This window comes from Aspergillus brasiliensis (genome assembly GCF_001889945.1).
Source record: "Aspergillus brasiliensis CBS 101740 unplaced genomic scaffold ASPBRscaffold_1, whole genome shotgun sequence".
NCBI classification, from domain to species: Eukaryota; Fungi; Ascomycota; class Eurotiomycetes; order Eurotiales; family Aspergillaceae; genus Aspergillus; species Aspergillus brasiliensis.
In genome coordinates, this window is record NW_027137442.1 from 3,502,564 (window position 1) to 3,519,056 (window position 16,493).

Sequence of the window (16,493 nt, forward strand, 5' to 3'; positions counted from 1 at the left end):
AAGCACATTTTTCCCCCAGACGATCAATAACACCAACTTCGTTTCATGATAGGCAATACTTCGCGGACGTAGTAATCTATCCAATAGATGACATTGGATTCATATCCTCGAATCGATAGATATATCGACCTGACTAAGGCTTTCGGGCGCTAGACAGTCTCCGCCTACGACCTTTAGCAACACTACAAGAACACAGCTGGATACAAAAGATTTACGATGCAGTGTCTGAATGGGCAATACAAAAAGCTCCTATATCTGCCGTCCAAGCAATCTAATATGGCAGGTGACCTTGTCGGATGAAGCAGAAGTTGAAAGCCTACGACAATAAGTCATTGATTATCACGGAAGATGAAGCAGATCAAATATCATCGAACACCAAGTTACTCGGGATCAGCCCTGCGAGGGTTGGAGCACTGCTAGAGCGCAGCACAAAAGTTTGGCTTCCTCATATCAGCAACTGAATCGCCTGGCTAGAATGAGTTTAGCACTCATTCAGGGAGGTCATTGTTCGATAGACTGACTTCTTTGCCGGAAATCGTCCATGTCACTACCGAACGGTATCGAATGCACACCAATCTTTCATAGTCTCCTTGCGACTTCATTTAAATGGGACAGCTGAGAATGGCCCATATCTGAAAGATATTCAATATACGACTCTGCATTGCTGCAGAAATTGCTTTTTGCATAGGTTTAACTTCAACGGCAAACATATCACATCCAGAGATGAAATCAGGCTCTCCTGGGCGACCGCAGGAACCCCCCCATGGCAAACCTTTCTAAACTTCCGTGATTCTATCATGAACGATGGGTGTTATTTGCCCAGAGGTTATAACAGATTTGATATCGTTGAAAATGGCCTAGATTGGGGATCTTGAGCCGAATTTCGATTGTTGATGTGATGTCTCCTTCGGCACCTACAATCGGTCTTAGGTCCCACATAATACTTGCGGTGTTTTTTTTCTTCACGGCACCCGTCGACATGCCCTCGATTTAATTCACGCCATGTGGACGTTGTTATGGAGTTGAGCGAGCATCTGATGGCCGCTGGCGCCCTAAAAGGGACAAGTTGTTGTATCATCACCTCGTATGCCGACCAGAAGAAAGCATACACAAATGTGATAATAACTTCATCTCTTAAGGTTGATGAACTCATTGAGCGCATGATCATAACTGGCGCCCAACGAGAAACAAGTTATGGTATCATCGCCACGTATGCCGACCAGAAGAAAGCATACACAACTGCAATGTTGACATTGTCTACAAGGTTGAGTCTCCTATGGGAAGACATGGTCCCCATTCATACTGTCGATTCTAGGCAGGGTGGACAAGCGAATCTCATCATGGGCGATTGGGACGTCAAATCTGGAGAGGTTCATGAGCTAGGATGTGCATCTGATAGCCGTCGTGCGAATGTGGCCCTAACGCGTGCACCATCATGTCTGGTTGTTGTTGCTGATGGGCGCCTTATCAAAGACATCGGCTAGATGATGAGAGCAATGAGAAGGTACCATTAGAGATATTAGTTCACTGGACGCATCTTCTTGACATACGGATCTCGATTCCGTGCTCTTCTGATCAGTCTTCCAATGTTCAGCCTGCGGCTAGATGGGACAGTAATGCTGATGTCAACGGAAACTGTGCTAGTAATGCTGATGTCAACGGAGGCTGGGCTAGAGAGGCTGGTGCCAACGGAGCATGGCATGTCGGCGCCGCGTCCGGTGGTTGAGATCATCTTGACTTTGTGGCGACAGGGAGAAATTGTGAAAAGAAAGGAAAAAGGAAAGAGAGAAGGAAAAGAGAAAGAAAAGGTGTAAAACATTGGTCCCGCTTCCCACCTTCCCTTCTCACACTTTGTGGCACCCTTCGCTATCGTCAACTGTGAACGCTTCTTCCATTTGCAGTTGTCTATGCAGTCAACTATGGCACCACAAGATATTTCTCATCTTTCGTTTGAATACCTACTCAAGGCATCGAGCGCTATCCCGGTGGAGTCATCATCAGAGGCACGAGAATATATCGAAAACTTTCTACATGGACCTAGAGAGGAGAACTTGCTCCTGAAGGTGTCATGGGATATTCTCAGCAAAGAAACTCGCCAGATGTTGGATAGGGCCTCGGGGGAGAACATGTGCAGGTGGGAACATGATCCCGATTATGAAATTCTAAAAGTCAAAGGAATGGGTTCTCCTCTACGTGCCGCCTTCCACGCAAGTATCTTCACTTCTTCAATGGCTTACACCACTACATTCACCCAGGACGAGTGTCAGTGTATTATGCCAGTCCCATTGCGCACTATACTCTTTTCAACTCGAAATATCGACGAGGGAGACAACGCGCAAAATACAAGAGGAGTCAAGCGTCGCGTGTGGACGAAACATCCTGATAGCATGATATACTTCTACGACCCTGAAAGCGACGCAATAGTCAATCAGATTGTGATCGAAACTGGATTCTCAGAAAGCTACCATGATCTCGTTCGCGACGCTTCGCAGTGGCTGTTAGGGTCCGGGGGTGAGCCTAAACTGGTTATTATCGTCAAGATAGAGGAGGACAAGTCCCACCTTGATGCATACCAGAAAACGCAGCACTTTATGAGCACACGCGATCAGCTTATCGCCAAGTATGGAGATGAGAAATCCCATGACACTTATAAGATCAAGTGTGCCATAAATGAGCTGCCGGACTCCACGCCAAAGTTGTACAGGCAAGTCAAAACTGAAATTGTTGCGTCTGATTGGGTTGGTCCGCTCTCAGCATATATAGAGCTCTGGGAGTTGAAGGACGGACAACCAGTTCTGAGGGAGCCACGATTTGTGAGACTGGCACTGATCTGTTAAACAAAGAATAATGCTAATTGCCTTCCTAGGATGTTCTTCCTGTTCCCGAAAATCCACGAAGCCTGGTACTCAGGATCACAGATCTAATTCCGGAAGATCGCCATGTCGTGTTTCCCAACTTTGATCCGTCGCGAACAATAACTGTGGACATGGAGAGAATTCGCTGCGATATGCGTATAATGAAGAAAAGGACAGCGTTTCACCGGGCTATACGAATGATCCGGCCGTCAGATGGAGATGAGGACGATTCCCAGTTCCTGGCCTAGATAAACTCTTTACTCTTAGCTTTAATTCAAGACAGTGTTTGCTTATGTTCGGATGTTTCGTGAAGTAGATTTGGTCCACCTGCCAGGTAGAGCGTGTATGGATAGCTAGTACAAACCTATCTATCCGCCGCATTATGAAGCCGCTGTGTCACGTAGGCCGTCGTTCTTGCACATGAAAGAAACAAACAAGCTAATTAGATATGATGTGATTCTATAATTACGTCCACGCGTCACCGGCGCGTCGAATGATTGGTCTGTCTAGCAAAGTGGATTTTCGCGATTGTTTCAACATCTCGGAGAATGGGGGAAGCTGATTGGGTACCTTAGTCGTTGATAGTTTGTTGCAGAATGATGACCTAGTCACTAATGATTGGGGTGGTACGGTGTGAGTCATGGGGAGGAAGGTGATGAGTGAATGACCTAGTTAGCACGGCTGACATCATATAGTGTATATGTAGAATGTTTGCGTTGTTTCGACTGAGTCCACCTTCATATCTGACCAGACCTTATGGCTTCAAGTTGGGTAGAATGATTCAAACAGCATCAAGGCCTGCGAAGAATTCCAGCCCTGGCTTCGGTATAGACCGCGAGATCTTCTCATCAATACCGTGCACAGTGGTCGAGTATTGCTTGGAGTCCCTCAGCATGTTGCACACTTGCTCAAAGTCTCGCTGATCTAACATTGATCCGTCCTCTTTGGACTTGTCGGGTTGCTGATGGAAGAGGTATTCGTCGAGAGCGACGGCGGTCTGAAAGGCTATAGGGGAGGTGGAGCAAGTTTCTCAGATATCTCATGTTCGTGACGAGACCAGTCTGGTAGTATACTGGAGCCGTCATTTTCACCCATGCCGATAATTCTTCCGAAAGACCCGTGGTGGTGAGAGTTGTCGACAAGGACGGCCGAAGTAGGGCCTTGGATAAGTGTACAATAATCCGGCAACCACAACTGTTTGATGGACTCGTTATAGCCAGTCGCTGGAATGACTGGCGCCACACTATACGTCCACCTGAAGGGAAGTCGAAATGAGGATGGCTGCACTGCCTGATCTGCCCACGGCGGTTCTCTTGCACTTGCACGAAGGGGTATATCGAATGACAACATGAAGACGAACCTTGTCGAGTTCATTTAGGGTAAGCCGGGAATGATTATAAACATTCGAAATGTCCTCCTACACGGGGAAACATAACCCGATATAATGGTGGTCGGCTGCAAAAACCTGGAACTGATGGGGCATGTTCATCCATGTTTTCCCCCTGACTAACCTGGCGGAGCGATTAGTGATCATTTAAGGTTTCGAAGCTCTCCCAAACTTGCTCAATAAGATTATTAAACAGCAGTCGGCCGCGTTAGGAAACGTCATTGGCCTAACCAATCAACATCCCATCCACTGACGTGTTCTCATGGCGCATAGGCTAATTGTATGCTTCCATACTAATCATCGCAAGTAGCTGCAGGACATATCGAACAAATTAGTCATGGATTAGCGCTTCCAAGGAGCTGGCAAATTCTTTCAATTAACTTCATGATTACTGATCCACCGCTGTAACCCTATCACAATGGAACATTTCAGATCTGGGTTTCGAAACCATGGCCAGCGAGCGATATGTCTAAGAATTCTACAGAGAGAATTTCCTGATTATACGACATGCCCGCGGGGCCCATTCGTGGGAGCGCGGCTGCTCTGACGCTGCGCGTATAGGCGTCAAAGTCGTTATAAATCACATCTCAACACCAAATCACTTGATTAGTGATCAATTGAAAAGCCTAATTTCAGTTGCAGCCACTCGGGTTGCAGCATGAGTTCAATATCCTTCCCATGTCGTTCTGTTCGTCAATCAGTTCGGAATGACAAACCCGGGGAGTCGAGTTCGGGTTCGGGAAGCCGGGGCCTGTAAGATCTTAGGCCAGATCTGTGGTTGATGAACGGGTTTCCAGTGGGAAGTCCTTTTCGAAGGGATGAAATGAGAACATCATTGGGAGAGTCGCGGCGCGGGAACAGAAAGTAATCATTCCGCCGATATCAATTCCTGCACTTCGTATGATTACTCAACACTAGGGGGTATAAGCCCGGTGGGCCCCGTCCGACAAGCCTAGATGTCTTTGACACATGTGGTCTTGATTCAAGTCGTCCTCTTATACTTTATTTGGCGGACATCTGCCTTCACCTTTGGCTTCCAAAAGCCACACTCTCTTTACAGGCTTCCTGGGTGACACAATGTCATCTGTATCGGAAAAGACCGAGGATGCAGATATGGGGGACATGGGAGACATAGGTCGCAAAAGTCATAGCGACTTCGTCGATACACCCGTCGAGGATGATGTGGACTGGGGCCTGATGCCCGAAGTGAAGGCAACTCAACAAGCCGAGCATGGTGCCCTGAAACTTGGTCTGACCTGGACGGATCTCACCATCAAAGGCACAGGATCTGATAGCACCCTCCAAGAGAATGTTCTGTCACAGTTTCTACCAAGCCAGTTGACACGGCACAGCGGGGGCTCAACAAAGTCAATCCGGACAATAATCGACAAAAGCCATGGCTGCGTCAAACCAGGTGAAATGCTGCTGGTACTGGGCCGGCCAGGCGCAGGCTGCACCACACTGTTGAAGGTCCTAGCGAACCAACGGGAAGGATATACCGCTGTCGAGGGTCAAGTCAACTATGGTTCCCTGGGCCATGAGGACGTCGCGAAATACAAAGGTCAAATCGTCATGAGCACAGAAGAAGAGACCTTCTTCCCCACCTTAACCGCCGGCGAAACCATGGACTTTGCAACGCGAATGAAGGTACCCTATCGCACCGTCGCCGGCTATGGCTCCCGAGAGGAAGCCCGGCTGGCTTCGAAAGACTTTTTATTCAATCTCCTCAGTATCTCCCACACCGTCCACACCAAAATAGGAAACGAATACATTCGGGGGGTGTCTGGTGGAGAGCGGAGGCGCATCAGTATCCTGGAAGCAATGGCCACCCGTGGTAGCATATACTTCTGGGATAACTCCACCAGAGGTCTCGATGCGAGCACGGCCCTCCAGTACACCAGGGCGATCCGGAAAATGACTGATATTTTTGGCTTGTCCTCGATCGTTACCCTTTATCAAGCCGGCAATGGGATCTTCGAGCTGTTTGATAAAGTCCTCGTCCTCGACGAGGGAAAACAGATCTATTACGGGCCCATGAAAGAGGCGCGGCCGTTTATGGAAAGTCTTGGCTTCATTTGCGCCGATGGGGCGAACGTGGCAGACTTTTTGACAGGTATGGCATTCGGCGGATGACTTCCGATAGAGTACAACATGCACTAACCCTTAGCCAGGTGTCACTGTTCCTACGGAACGAAAGATCCAGGCCGGCCATGAATCAACATTTCCCCGGACCGCCGATGCCATACGAGAGCACTATGAGAATTCTGCCATCAAAAAGCGAATGATAACTGAGTACGACTATCCAGCCACGCAGCCTGCTAAAGACCACACGGTAGAGTTTCAGCGTTCGGTCATGGACGAGAAGCATCCTGGCTTCCTGACGGAGCGCACGGCATATACGGTCGGATTCGGCGCGCAGGTCAAAGCATGCGTCCAGCGCCAATATCAGATAATTCGAGGGGACATGGCCGTTCTCGTCATCAAGCAAGTCACAAATATCATTCAGGCGTTGACATCCGGCTCCCTCTTTTACAACGCGCCCAATACCTCCACGGGCATGTTCATCAAGTCGGGTGCTCTTTTTGTATCTCTGCTCTTCAACTGCCTTCTGGCGCAGTCCGAGGTCACGGATTCATTCCTGGGCCGCAATGTCATGGCAAAGCACCGGGCCTTTGCATTTTATCACCCGATTGCTTTCTGCTTGGCTCAGATTCTGACCGACCTTCCGATTCAGCTGTTTCAGATCAGTTCATTCTCGCTCATCATCTACTTCATGGTGGGACTGACATCAAGTGCCGAGGCGTTTTTCACCTTCTGGTTCATTATCTTGTCGGCGACAATATGCATGACGGCTCTGTTCAGAGCAGTCGGCGCCGGCTTCAAAACTTTCGACGATGCAAGCAAGGTCTCTGGGGTTTTGGTCATGGCCTTGCTCATGTACAATGGCTATATGATTCCCAAGAGTCAGATGCATCCTTGGTTTGTCTGGTACGTAACCGCTCCTTGCTTTACAGCTCCAACCCTGACTTGTCTTCTAGGATATTCTGGATTGATCCGCTGGCTTACGCCTTCGATGCACTGCTTTCGAACGAGCTCTACGACAAAATCATTCCCTGCGTGGGGCCCAACTTGGTCCCAAACGGGCCTGGATACGGTTCTGCGGCCCATCAAGCGTGTACCGGGGTTCGTGGTGCTGTACCAGGAGCGACGAGTGTAACAGGCCAACAGTATTTGGAGAGCATGAGCTATAATCACTCGCATGTCTGGAGAAATATTGGCATCGTATGGTGGGTATTCTCCTTCTGAGTGCTTCGTTGCATGTTTTCTAATACTGTGATTAGGGCTTGGTGGGCTCTCTTTGTTTTTCTAACCATCGTTGCGACTTCCTACCGGAAAAATACCTCTTCTCAGACAGGAATTCTCACGATTCCCAGGGAGCTCTCGAAGAAAGTTCGCAAGCCAGCGCAGGATGAAGAGGCTCTGAACAGCGGGAAACTGTCAGCATCCTCGTCGACTAAAGGGTCCGATACGGAAGATGCCAGAAAGATCGAGGGCAAATTGATCCAGAACAAGTCTGTGTTCACATGGAAGAACCTGACGTACACCGTCCAAACTCCAGATGGGCCTCGTGTCCTCCTGAATAATGTCAACGGATGGGTTAAGCCCGGCATGCTGGGCGCCCTGATGGGTTCTTCGGGTGCTGGTAAGACAACCTTGCTGGATGTCCTCGCGCAGCGCAAAACAGACGGAACGATCAAGGGCTCGATTCTTGTTGATGGACAACCCCTGCCCATTAGTTTTCAACGGTCTGCGGGATATTGCGAACAGCTGGATGTCCATGAGCCTTTAGCGTAAGAGACACCCTCACGTCGCGCTTTGTCATTCTTTGGATGCTAACTTATGATCCCATCCAGCACCGTGAGAGAGGCTCTTGAATTTTCCGCACTTTTACGCCAATCCCGGACTATCCCTAAAGAGGAGAAGCTGGCCTATGTCGATGTCATCATGGATCTCCTCGAGATGCATGACATCGGCGATTGTCTGGTCGGCACTCCCGGCAGTGACGGCCTGTCAATCGAACAACGCAAGCGATTGACCATCGGCGTGGAGCTTGTCGCGAAACCAAGTATTCTGATCTTCCTTGACGAGCCCACATCTGGTCTCGATGGCCAAGCAGCCTACAATATTGTGCGGTTCCTCAAGAAGCTCGCTGCCGCAGGACAGGCGATCCTGGTTACTATACACCAGCCCAGCGCCCTGCTCTTCTCCGAATTTGATAGCTTGTTGTTGCTTGCCCGTGGAGGCAATACAGTATACTTCGGGGACATTGGTGACCACGCCTCCGTCGTCAAGGACTACTTCCACCGTCACGGTGCCCCCTGCCCACCGGGGAAGAATCCGGCGGAGCACATTATTGATGTTGTTTCCGATCGGAACAAGGATTGGCACAACATATGGCTTGAGTCTCCCGAGCAACAAAAGGTACTGACGGAACTTGATCGCATTACTGAAGAAGCTGCACGTTCGGGCCCGCACGCCGTGGATGATGGATTCGAGTTCGCCATGCCGCTCTGGGACCAGTGTAAGATTGTCAGTCTCCGTCTGTCCAAAGCCATGTATCGCAATGTCGCCTATGTCAACAATAAATTCGCTCTCCATATCATCACCGGTCTCTTCACCGGCTTTTCGTTCTGGAAGGTTGGCGACAGCGTGGGTGAGTTACAACTACGGCTGTTCGCAGTGTTCAACTTCATATTCGTCGCCCCAGGTGTGATAGGTACGTTATCCGCTCTGTTTCTTGTTCCTGATTCACCATTAATGCTCTGCCGCTGACACCCAATAATTCCAGCTCAACTACAGCCCCTCTTCATCGAAAAACGAGACATCTACGACTCCCGGGAGAAGAAATCGAAGATCTACAGCTGGCAAGCCTTCGTCACTGGCCTCATTGTATCCGAGCTGCCCTACCTCGTCATCTGCGCGGTTTTATTCTACGTGTGCTTCTACTACACCGTCGGCCTTCCCGGTGACTCTAATAAAGCCGGGGCCGTGTTCTTCGTCATGCTCATGTACGAATTCGTCTACACCGGCATCGGTCAATTCATTGCCGCCTATGCCCCTAATGCAGTTGCCGCTGCACTGGTCAACCCGCTGGTCATTTTCACCCTAGTGGGATTCTGCGGAGTGATTGTGCCCTATTCACAGATCACTGCATTCTGGCGGTATTGGCTGTACTATATCAATCCGTTTAACTACCTCATGGGCTCTCTACTCGTCTTCACCACCTATGATATGAAGGTTGAATGCAAGGAAGACGAGTTAGCTGTGTTCAACCCTATGTCTAACCAGACATGCGCAGAATACCTGGGAGATTACTTGCAGGGTATGGGTTCCGGGACGAACCTTCTCAACCCTAACGCAACCTCCAACTGTCAGGTCTGTCAGTACCGCGATGGGAGCGACTATCTCCGGACACTGAACCTGAATGCTTACTCCTATGGTTGGAGAGACGCAGGGATCGTGGTCGTTTTCGCCTTTTCCAGTTACGCCTTGGTGTATCTGCTGATGAAGTTGCGCACTAAGAAGTCCAAGCACGCTGAATAGAGCATGAGAGAGGAAGTGGTACAGTCAGTATCGCGAGGGATTATAGCAGTGGTAATGGGCTATTTATTAACCGGTCTAACGTTACAGGTGATGGTGAAGCCCGAGGCTGCTGAGAAAGGGTGTATTTTTCTTTCTTCAGAGTGGCAAGCAGGAATATTTGTCTTGATTCGTATATAAACTTTTTAATATAGAATAGGTGTCTTTGAGTCAGAGAATTGGCGGAGAACTGCTAATATTTTAGATTAGATATATTACTGTAGTAGAAATACATTACTAGGAAGACTGTCTGTGAGACTCAACGGAGAGTTTTAATAGTTCCTTGTTTACTCTATTATATCTTTCCGATCAGAGGAGAATAAAAGACCCCAAGATATGGTGATATCCTCATCGAGCTATCGTTAGGGGAGATGGAAAACGCGCAGAAGGACGGAGCATATTGATCATCTTCCCATGGTTATTTGTACTCAGGTCCACGGAGAGATCTGCAACATCAATTCAGGTTTGGGTAGGTGGTCTCATTAAACCCCGAGGTTTTGCTTGTAGACTTCCTCAACAAATCCATGCCTCCTCACAGCCTGCTCAAAATTGCAGAGGACGCGCTTGTCTCCTACCGCAATGGCCTCATAGACACGAGCCAGGTTTCTGCTGATCGGTTCCATCTCAGCAAAAGTCCCTTTCATGAGTTCGATCTGCTCGACCTGGTCTGTGGTGAAATCATGAAGCTCAATCTTTGTGGTGCCAAATATCTCCACAAACGCGTTAGGACCTGTCACCCTGATCTCGCCCTTCTCTCCGTAAATGCTCCACTCGAGCCCAGGGAGCCCTTTGAACGGCATTCCACCTCGCATAGACACTGAGAGTACAGCTCCTGACTCGAGTCGACCGTGGATCATGATGTGATCAGGAGTAGTCTTCTTGACACCCCATTCGACGATAGAGCCATTCTCGCCGACTAGGTCGATAACTGGGCGCTGGTTTGAGAGGACAGATTGGAAGCTGCCGAATTCGCCCAGAACTGTTATTCTATGTTATTATGCATAAATGAGGACGAGTGTAGAGTTCGAAGAACCAACCTTGCCATACTGTGTCAAGCAAATGTACTGCTGGAATTGTTAGGAGAGACCCCCCGCTTTCACTGTCGATCACGTATGATTGCTTCTGGATTTCTGTTGGCCCACCAATCAGTCCTTGACCGGTAATGGTAGAGCTGAGGACTTTTCCGATCCTTCCCTCTGCCAAAAGCTTGTGGAGTGTCTCAACCGTGGCCTCAAATCGGCCCTGAAGTCCCACAGCGGTGAACTTGACACGGTTTTCTTCAGCGACACGGAGCAGTTCCCTGGCTTCTTCGTAGCTGCAACCAAGTGGCCACTCGACAAAAACACTCTTCCCAGCTTTCAGGGAGGGGAGGATGGACGGGAAGTGACGGTCGGCTCTTGTGGTGCAAACAACCAGGTCGATATCCTTATCATTAGCGATATCTGGATATTGATCAGAATAAGCTTAGACAGACGTGAATATCGCCCGCCCAGCTAGCGGAGGCCACGCTAACATACCTTGGACGTTACCGTAAGTCCTAGTCCCTGGAGGAAGGTTCAAGTCTTTGACGCTCTTTACGGCACTCTGCACCGACGAATTGCAGACAGCCACTATTTCAAACTTGGAAGTGGAGGACTGCAGGTATGGTAAATGGGCTTTAGCCGCCCATGAACCATCTGCGAGACCAATTATGCCGATCCGAATGGGGGACATAATAAGAACGGCGGATGGCGAATACTTTGACGAACTGGGTCAATTATATGTAAGACAGGTTCATCAAGGATATATGATATATATGATTAAGAGACATCATGACACTGGGAACCAATTAATAATCAAATTACAAGGAAAAGCACTTCGAAAGAACATCCGACATCCGTTGTTCGATGGAGTATGACAACGCAATATTACTCCCCAAGCCGACAATATGCCACTGGGCTCGACCAACGTAGGATTTATGATGATCTTGCCCGCCAGTGGGGTGGCCGGTGGGAGCGCCGATGGCGTGTGATTTCGAATTTGTCTGAAATTAAAGAGTATCTGGGCCGATTCCTTAGCATTATCATTCGAACCGGTTCAAGGGACGCCTGCTCATATTGAGCCTAGTGCCCCGTATGCCATATTCCTAAGCAATCCAATGAATGACGATATGCCATCGGTTTATTGATTCTCACGGACAGGGTGGGATAGCCGGCGGTTCAACGTCATTACCAATGGTGAGCCATAGTTAAGTTTGTCTAAACTCAATGGTGACCATATCATCCCATCGGCCAGATTATTAATTGACTTAGTTTCTACAAAGTTGGGGTCCACCGAGACCCAAAGTTAAAAGGCCAAAGAACCCAGCGAACGTACATAGAAGAAAGGTCCTTGACCATCGACCAAAGCTATCCGCATTTCACTATACATACCTTTTGAACGATACCTGCTACATCCACTAGCATGGCTCCCGCCATCCTCATCATCGGTGCCACTGGCAACACTGGCCGAAGCGTTGCTGAAACCCTTCCGAAACTGCTGAAATCGAGCCAGTTGTCAGAGCACCGGGTTCTTGCTCTCACTCGGTCCGCAGGGAGTCCAGTCGCACGTCAGATTGCCGAGCTTCCTGGAGTCGAAGTCATAGAGAAGAACTGGGTCGATATCACCTCCGATTGGCTTCGTGACCATGAAGTAGTCAGAGCGTTTGTTGCATCGCCCGTCGACCTGAGTCAATTCGCCGAAGAATCTACATTCCTCGTCGCCGCCCTCAACGCCGGAGTCAAATATGTCGTGCGGATCTCAACCACTGCTGCGAACGTCCGGCCGGACTGTAAGGCCTTCTACCCACGTACCCATTGGGCGATCGAATCTCTCCTGAGCTCGCCAGAATTTGCTAGCTTGCAATGGACTTCTCTCCAACCGAACGTCTTTTCACCACTCTACCTGTCCACCGCTGCGGAATTGATCAAACAGTACCGAAAGACTGGAAAGCAGGATACTCTTCGGCTAATGGCGTCGAAGGACGCACCCGTCGGCATTATCGATCCATACGAGATTGGTGTCTTTGCGGCCCACCTCTTGTCCCAGGCTGACACTGCTTCCCACAACAAGGCGCGATATGTTCTCAATGGGCCCGAGGACATCACGGGGAAGCAGATCGTGGACATGGTGGAACAGTATATCGGTACGCAGGTGAAAGATGTCAGCTACAAAGATGTGTCGTTCGTCGACTATCTTGCCAATTCTGCGGAATCACATCAATCGAAGAACGTTCTCTTGTCTATCAAACACGCCCCGGAGACAGCTTGGGAAGGAAAATGCACAGCATCGACAACAAGCAAGGAAGTGTTGGAGCTCGCTGCTCCAAAGCGTACGCCAGCTGAGGTGCTGAAGACGTTGTTGGAGGCGTAACCTGGGACATTTTTCATTCATGGCACGGCCACTTGATCTGTTTGTGGATTTATTCTACTACCGGCTGAAGTTGGAGGGACATTATCTTGTATCATAATGTCCGAAACTGGGGGTAACAAAGAACTTGATCAATGTCCCTCGTATGCCTCTACATAGTTTGCTCGTATCGAACAGTTTCTTATGATCCATTGGAAAAATCTCTGCCTGACAGCTTGTACTCCCACGCGTATTCATCGCGTGCATCGGCGATACCCAGGTTGTCATTATCCCATTCCTTACGTATAACTTCACGCCCCGAGATCAACCCCAATTCATAGAAGCCCATCCGCATAGTACCTCCCATACTGCATAACAAAGTATTCGACGGCGGCTCGTGAAAAGCCTGGAGCTCGACCGAGACACACGCAGGATCGCCTGAGTACTGCACATGGCGATTAGTTTGCAAACCTAGTTCATTTTGAAGTGCCTAACGTACACTCGATTAAGATGCCTTCGTCAACAAATGTTGGTCTCTTAGGTTGCTCAAATGACGCCTGACCAAAGAGTTGTTGATACTGAGGTTCATCGTCCAGGGCAGGGTGAGGCAAAGAAGCCGAAACTCTCGAATTCGCGGCAAGCCCCCGGATAAGCTTGACCATGTTTTCCCCCAGATACCCCTCTACATCATAACAATCAAACCAGTCACCGCGCAAATCAGCGTCGATCTGTTCCGTTTCAATGCGCACGATACTCGAGGTCTCTCCGACAACGTAGCTCCTCTGTTCGTGATTGAAATGGGTTCCTGCCCCGCCAATACTGAGGAAGGGGACATTCCACCTCCAAGCAGGCGGATGATGTCCAAGTTTCAGGAAATCCTCAAAGTAGGTTATCAAGTTGCGTGCGGGCAGGACCTTCAATGAGAGCCTGAACGTGTACGAGAGATCCTCCGGCTTCGAGGACGGATCTTTGAGACATTGATAGCCTTGTTCAATGCACGCCCGATACAGCCGTTGAGCGAAACCTGTGGTGTCTGGCTTAGAGACGTTCAAGAATAGGGTATCCGCTAACAATGTTGTCGCCGGATTTGGCACTACATCTGTTCCTATCTGGGTCATAGGATGGTCGGTTGGCTCCAGGCTTGCCCAGTCATCAAACATTTGCGCCATTGGATGAGAAAGGAGGATCGAGCGAGGGAACTGGGAATCAGCGGCGTCAGGGGTGGTGATGACACTATTCTCACTGTTCCCGGCTGTGTTTCCAGGAACCTCGGCGTCTGCACCTGCTTCTGACACATAAGCATCAGTATCGGCAGTGTCGACATTGATGGCCTCGTCATCTGCCACGGAGATTGCTCGATGTGTGAGTGTTAGAGTCTGTTGTATGGTGTGGTAGAGATGCTGCGCAAGATCTGGGCGGTTTGTCAATACACCAAGTTCCATGAGGTCGTCAGTGAAACCCAGAAATGTCTTGTTAATCTTCTCTACAATCGTTTCCAGTTGGTCGACACGACCCTTCAGCGTGGACAACGTGGCCTCTTTGCGCGAGCGATAGGCTCGCTGTGCTAACCTCACCTGAGTCTTCCGTTTCTTTTTCCTGCTCGGTCAGCATTCCGGTACAATTGAGGCTAGGTGGCGGAGCCTCACATCTGAGGATACTTCTTGCCCAGGTTTGAGTCTGGGGCGACCTCTCCTTTTCTGCCCTACATTATTCTCAGTGGTCAAAGTGCTTCGTGATCCCGATCGATTAGGGGGACGCCGATGCGCAGTCAAAGATAGGGTCCCTCTTTCCCTTCCATCCATGCTGTGGTGACAAAAAGACCAGTGATGTGGTATTCTGGAACTTAGCGATGATGCTGTGCCTCGAAAAGTAAAGCGCCGAGAAGTGACCAAGTGGGTAGAAGGGGGACGGAATATGGTCAGACAGAAGAGAGAGACTTATCCGGCGTTTCTCAATATGATTACTACTTCAAGAGACTTAATCTGTACATGTTCACAAAGAATTGCGAGAAGCTGGGGATGACGATCGATATGCAAGCATATTACTTGGATTACTTGATGGCACTAGCAGAAAGCGTCCTCTTGCCACTTGTGTTTTCGGCTGTTCAGTAATCAAAAAGTCCTTAGCTAGTTTAGTTAACGACCTAGATTGCACATTAAGTTTAGTTAAACTCACTAAGTTGTGGATCCCGGATGTTTTTAACTTTGCCGTCGGATTGATTACTATTCAACCGGAGACTTTAGCGATGATGTTCATTGGAGGCAACTGAAGCCAAATCACGAATGCGTGTTCCATGCAGCACAGCAGAATAACAGTCTTTTCCTGATTACGCGGTACCCCATGTAGAAGGTCGTCCTTGGCATAGAGCAGCGTTCCATTGGGTGTAGCATATGAGTCCTTCAACAAGTCTGTTGTTGATCCAAGATACCCTGTAAAGTACACGCTAACCTCTTGTTCGGACCTGATCAGTAATTATTTGCAAAACTCGGTTTGCACCAGGCAATCGACAAAGGATATTTCGGGCAGTTTAGTTCCTATAATAAAGATCCAGACGCAGTCCATCTTACGACAGAACCCCGAGCGCAGTAACTAAGATCTTATCAACTTCAATATGTCTCCCTTCATTAAAGATAACCATTTCCCTCCGATCGATTTCCCGATTCGCAATGAGGTGACACTTGAAGAACGAGCAACTGCAATTGAATTTGTCAATCGCCATAACTTTATTTTCGAGGAGTTCGACCACGCGAAGATGATAGCAACATTTCTCCCAGATGCGGTCATATACCATCCTCATGGCTCGGTTCGCGGCTTGTCGGAAATGAAAGCGTTTCTAGAGAATGTATACGGATTCTTCATTCCCGGAATCTCTCGCAATGCCACGAACCACATTGTGGACCGCGACGTCGACGGCGGATTAATCGTGAGATACAAAGAGACCCTTATTCGATACGGTTGGACAGGTGATGATGAGGCCGCGTTTGACAGAGTTGAGGTCCTCAGGAACGATGGCCTGCCTGCAATCTGGTGGACCGGGACAGTTATTGATCGGTTGAGGATGGCGGATGATGGATGGAGAGTGTTTGAGCGATACGTTGGCAGGTCATACAGAAATGCGAACCTTGATGCGCAGAATGAATGATTTGCGACTTGTTCTGTGGAGTACATTTGCTAAAGTCTGTTTACACTGTCGACCACTGTATTACGATGTTCAAGCCAAACTTGAGGGCCCCTGCAATTAACTA

At 49.0% G+C, this 16,493-nt stretch overlaps 8 protein-coding genes across 8 annotated transcripts; 5 read left to right on the forward strand and 3 right to left on the reverse strand.

Moving 5' to 3' along the window:
• Positions 1-1,016: 1,016 nt before the first annotated feature.
• ASPBRDRAFT_191297 (uncharacterized protein) lies at positions 1,017-1,484 on the forward strand (the record flags this gene model as incomplete). Its single annotated transcript, XM_067620348.1, has 2 exons — positions 1,017-1,210; positions 1,265-1,484. 2 exons carry the CDS (start codon positions 1,017-1,019, stop codon positions 1,482-1,484), a joined length of 414 nt encoding a protein of 137 aa, XP_067485283.1.
• A 435-nt stretch (positions 1,485-1,919) lies between these two features.
• ASPBRDRAFT_191298 (uncharacterized protein) lies at positions 1,920-3,103 on the forward strand (the record flags this gene model as incomplete). Its single annotated transcript, XM_067620349.1, has 2 exons — positions 1,920-2,813; positions 2,867-3,103. 2 exons carry the CDS (start codon positions 1,920-1,922, stop codon positions 3,101-3,103), a joined length of 1,131 nt encoding a protein of 376 aa, XP_067485284.1.
• Positions 3,104-3,636: 533 nt separating this feature from the next.
• On the reverse strand, positions 3,637-4,205 carry ASPBRDRAFT_191299 (uncharacterized protein; the record flags this gene model as incomplete). Its single annotated transcript, XM_067620350.1, has 2 exons — positions 3,637-3,860; positions 3,929-4,205. The coding sequence occupies 2 exons, from the start codon at positions 4,203-4,205 to the stop codon at positions 3,637-3,639; spliced, it is 501 nt and encodes a 166-aa protein (XP_067485285.1).
• Positions 4,206-5,319: 1,114 nt separating this feature from the next.
• On the forward strand, positions 5,320-9,846 carry ASPBRDRAFT_191300 (uncharacterized protein; the record flags this gene model as incomplete). The annotated part of the gene is made up of 6 exons (XM_067620351.1): positions 5,320-6,355; positions 6,414-7,230; positions 7,281-7,529; positions 7,584-8,093; positions 8,157-9,019; positions 9,092-9,846. The coding sequence occupies 6 exons, from the start codon at positions 5,320-5,322 to the stop codon at positions 9,844-9,846; spliced, it is 4,230 nt and encodes a 1,409-aa protein (XP_067485286.1).
• Positions 9,847-10,364: 518 nt separating this feature from the next.
• ASPBRDRAFT_191301 (Gfo/Idh/MocA family protein) lies at positions 10,365-11,595 on the reverse strand (the record flags this gene model as incomplete). The annotated part of the gene is made up of 3 exons (XM_067620352.1): positions 10,365-10,861; positions 10,920-11,324; positions 11,400-11,595. The coding sequence occupies 3 exons, from the start codon at positions 11,593-11,595 to the stop codon at positions 10,365-10,367; spliced, it is 1,098 nt and encodes a 365-aa protein (XP_067485287.1).
• Positions 11,596-12,175: 580 nt separating this feature from the next.
• Positions 12,176-13,465, forward strand: ASPBRDRAFT_37263 (NmrA-like family protein). Its single transcript, XM_067623687.1, has one exon. It carries the CDS (start codon positions 12,325-12,327, stop codon positions 13,270-13,272), a length of 948 nt encoding a protein of 315 aa, XP_067485288.1. The 5' UTR covers positions 12,176-12,324; the 3' UTR covers positions 13,273-13,465.
• Positions 13,451-15,626, reverse strand: ASPBRDRAFT_191303 (bZIP transcription factor; the record flags this gene model as incomplete). Its single annotated transcript, XM_067620353.1, has 4 exons — positions 13,451-13,686; positions 13,748-14,844; positions 14,895-14,950; positions 15,579-15,626. 4 exons carry the CDS (start codon positions 15,624-15,626, stop codon positions 13,451-13,453), a joined length of 1,437 nt encoding a protein of 478 aa, XP_067485289.1.
• A 233-nt stretch (positions 15,627-15,859) lies between these two features.
• Positions 15,860-16,390, forward strand: ASPBRDRAFT_25657 (uncharacterized protein; the record flags this gene model as incomplete). The annotated part of the gene is made up of 1 exon (XM_067622198.1): positions 15,860-16,390. One exon carries the CDS (start codon positions 15,860-15,862, stop codon positions 16,388-16,390), a length of 531 nt encoding a protein of 176 aa, XP_067485290.1.
• Between the last annotated feature and the right edge of the window lie 103 nt (positions 16,391-16,493).

Excerpts from the sequence above, each read along its gene's own strand:
- ASPBRDRAFT_37263 (XM_067623687.1), top strand. The coding sequence starts at position 12,325 with ATGGCTCCCGCCATCCTCATCATCGGTGCCACTGGCAACACTGGCCGA.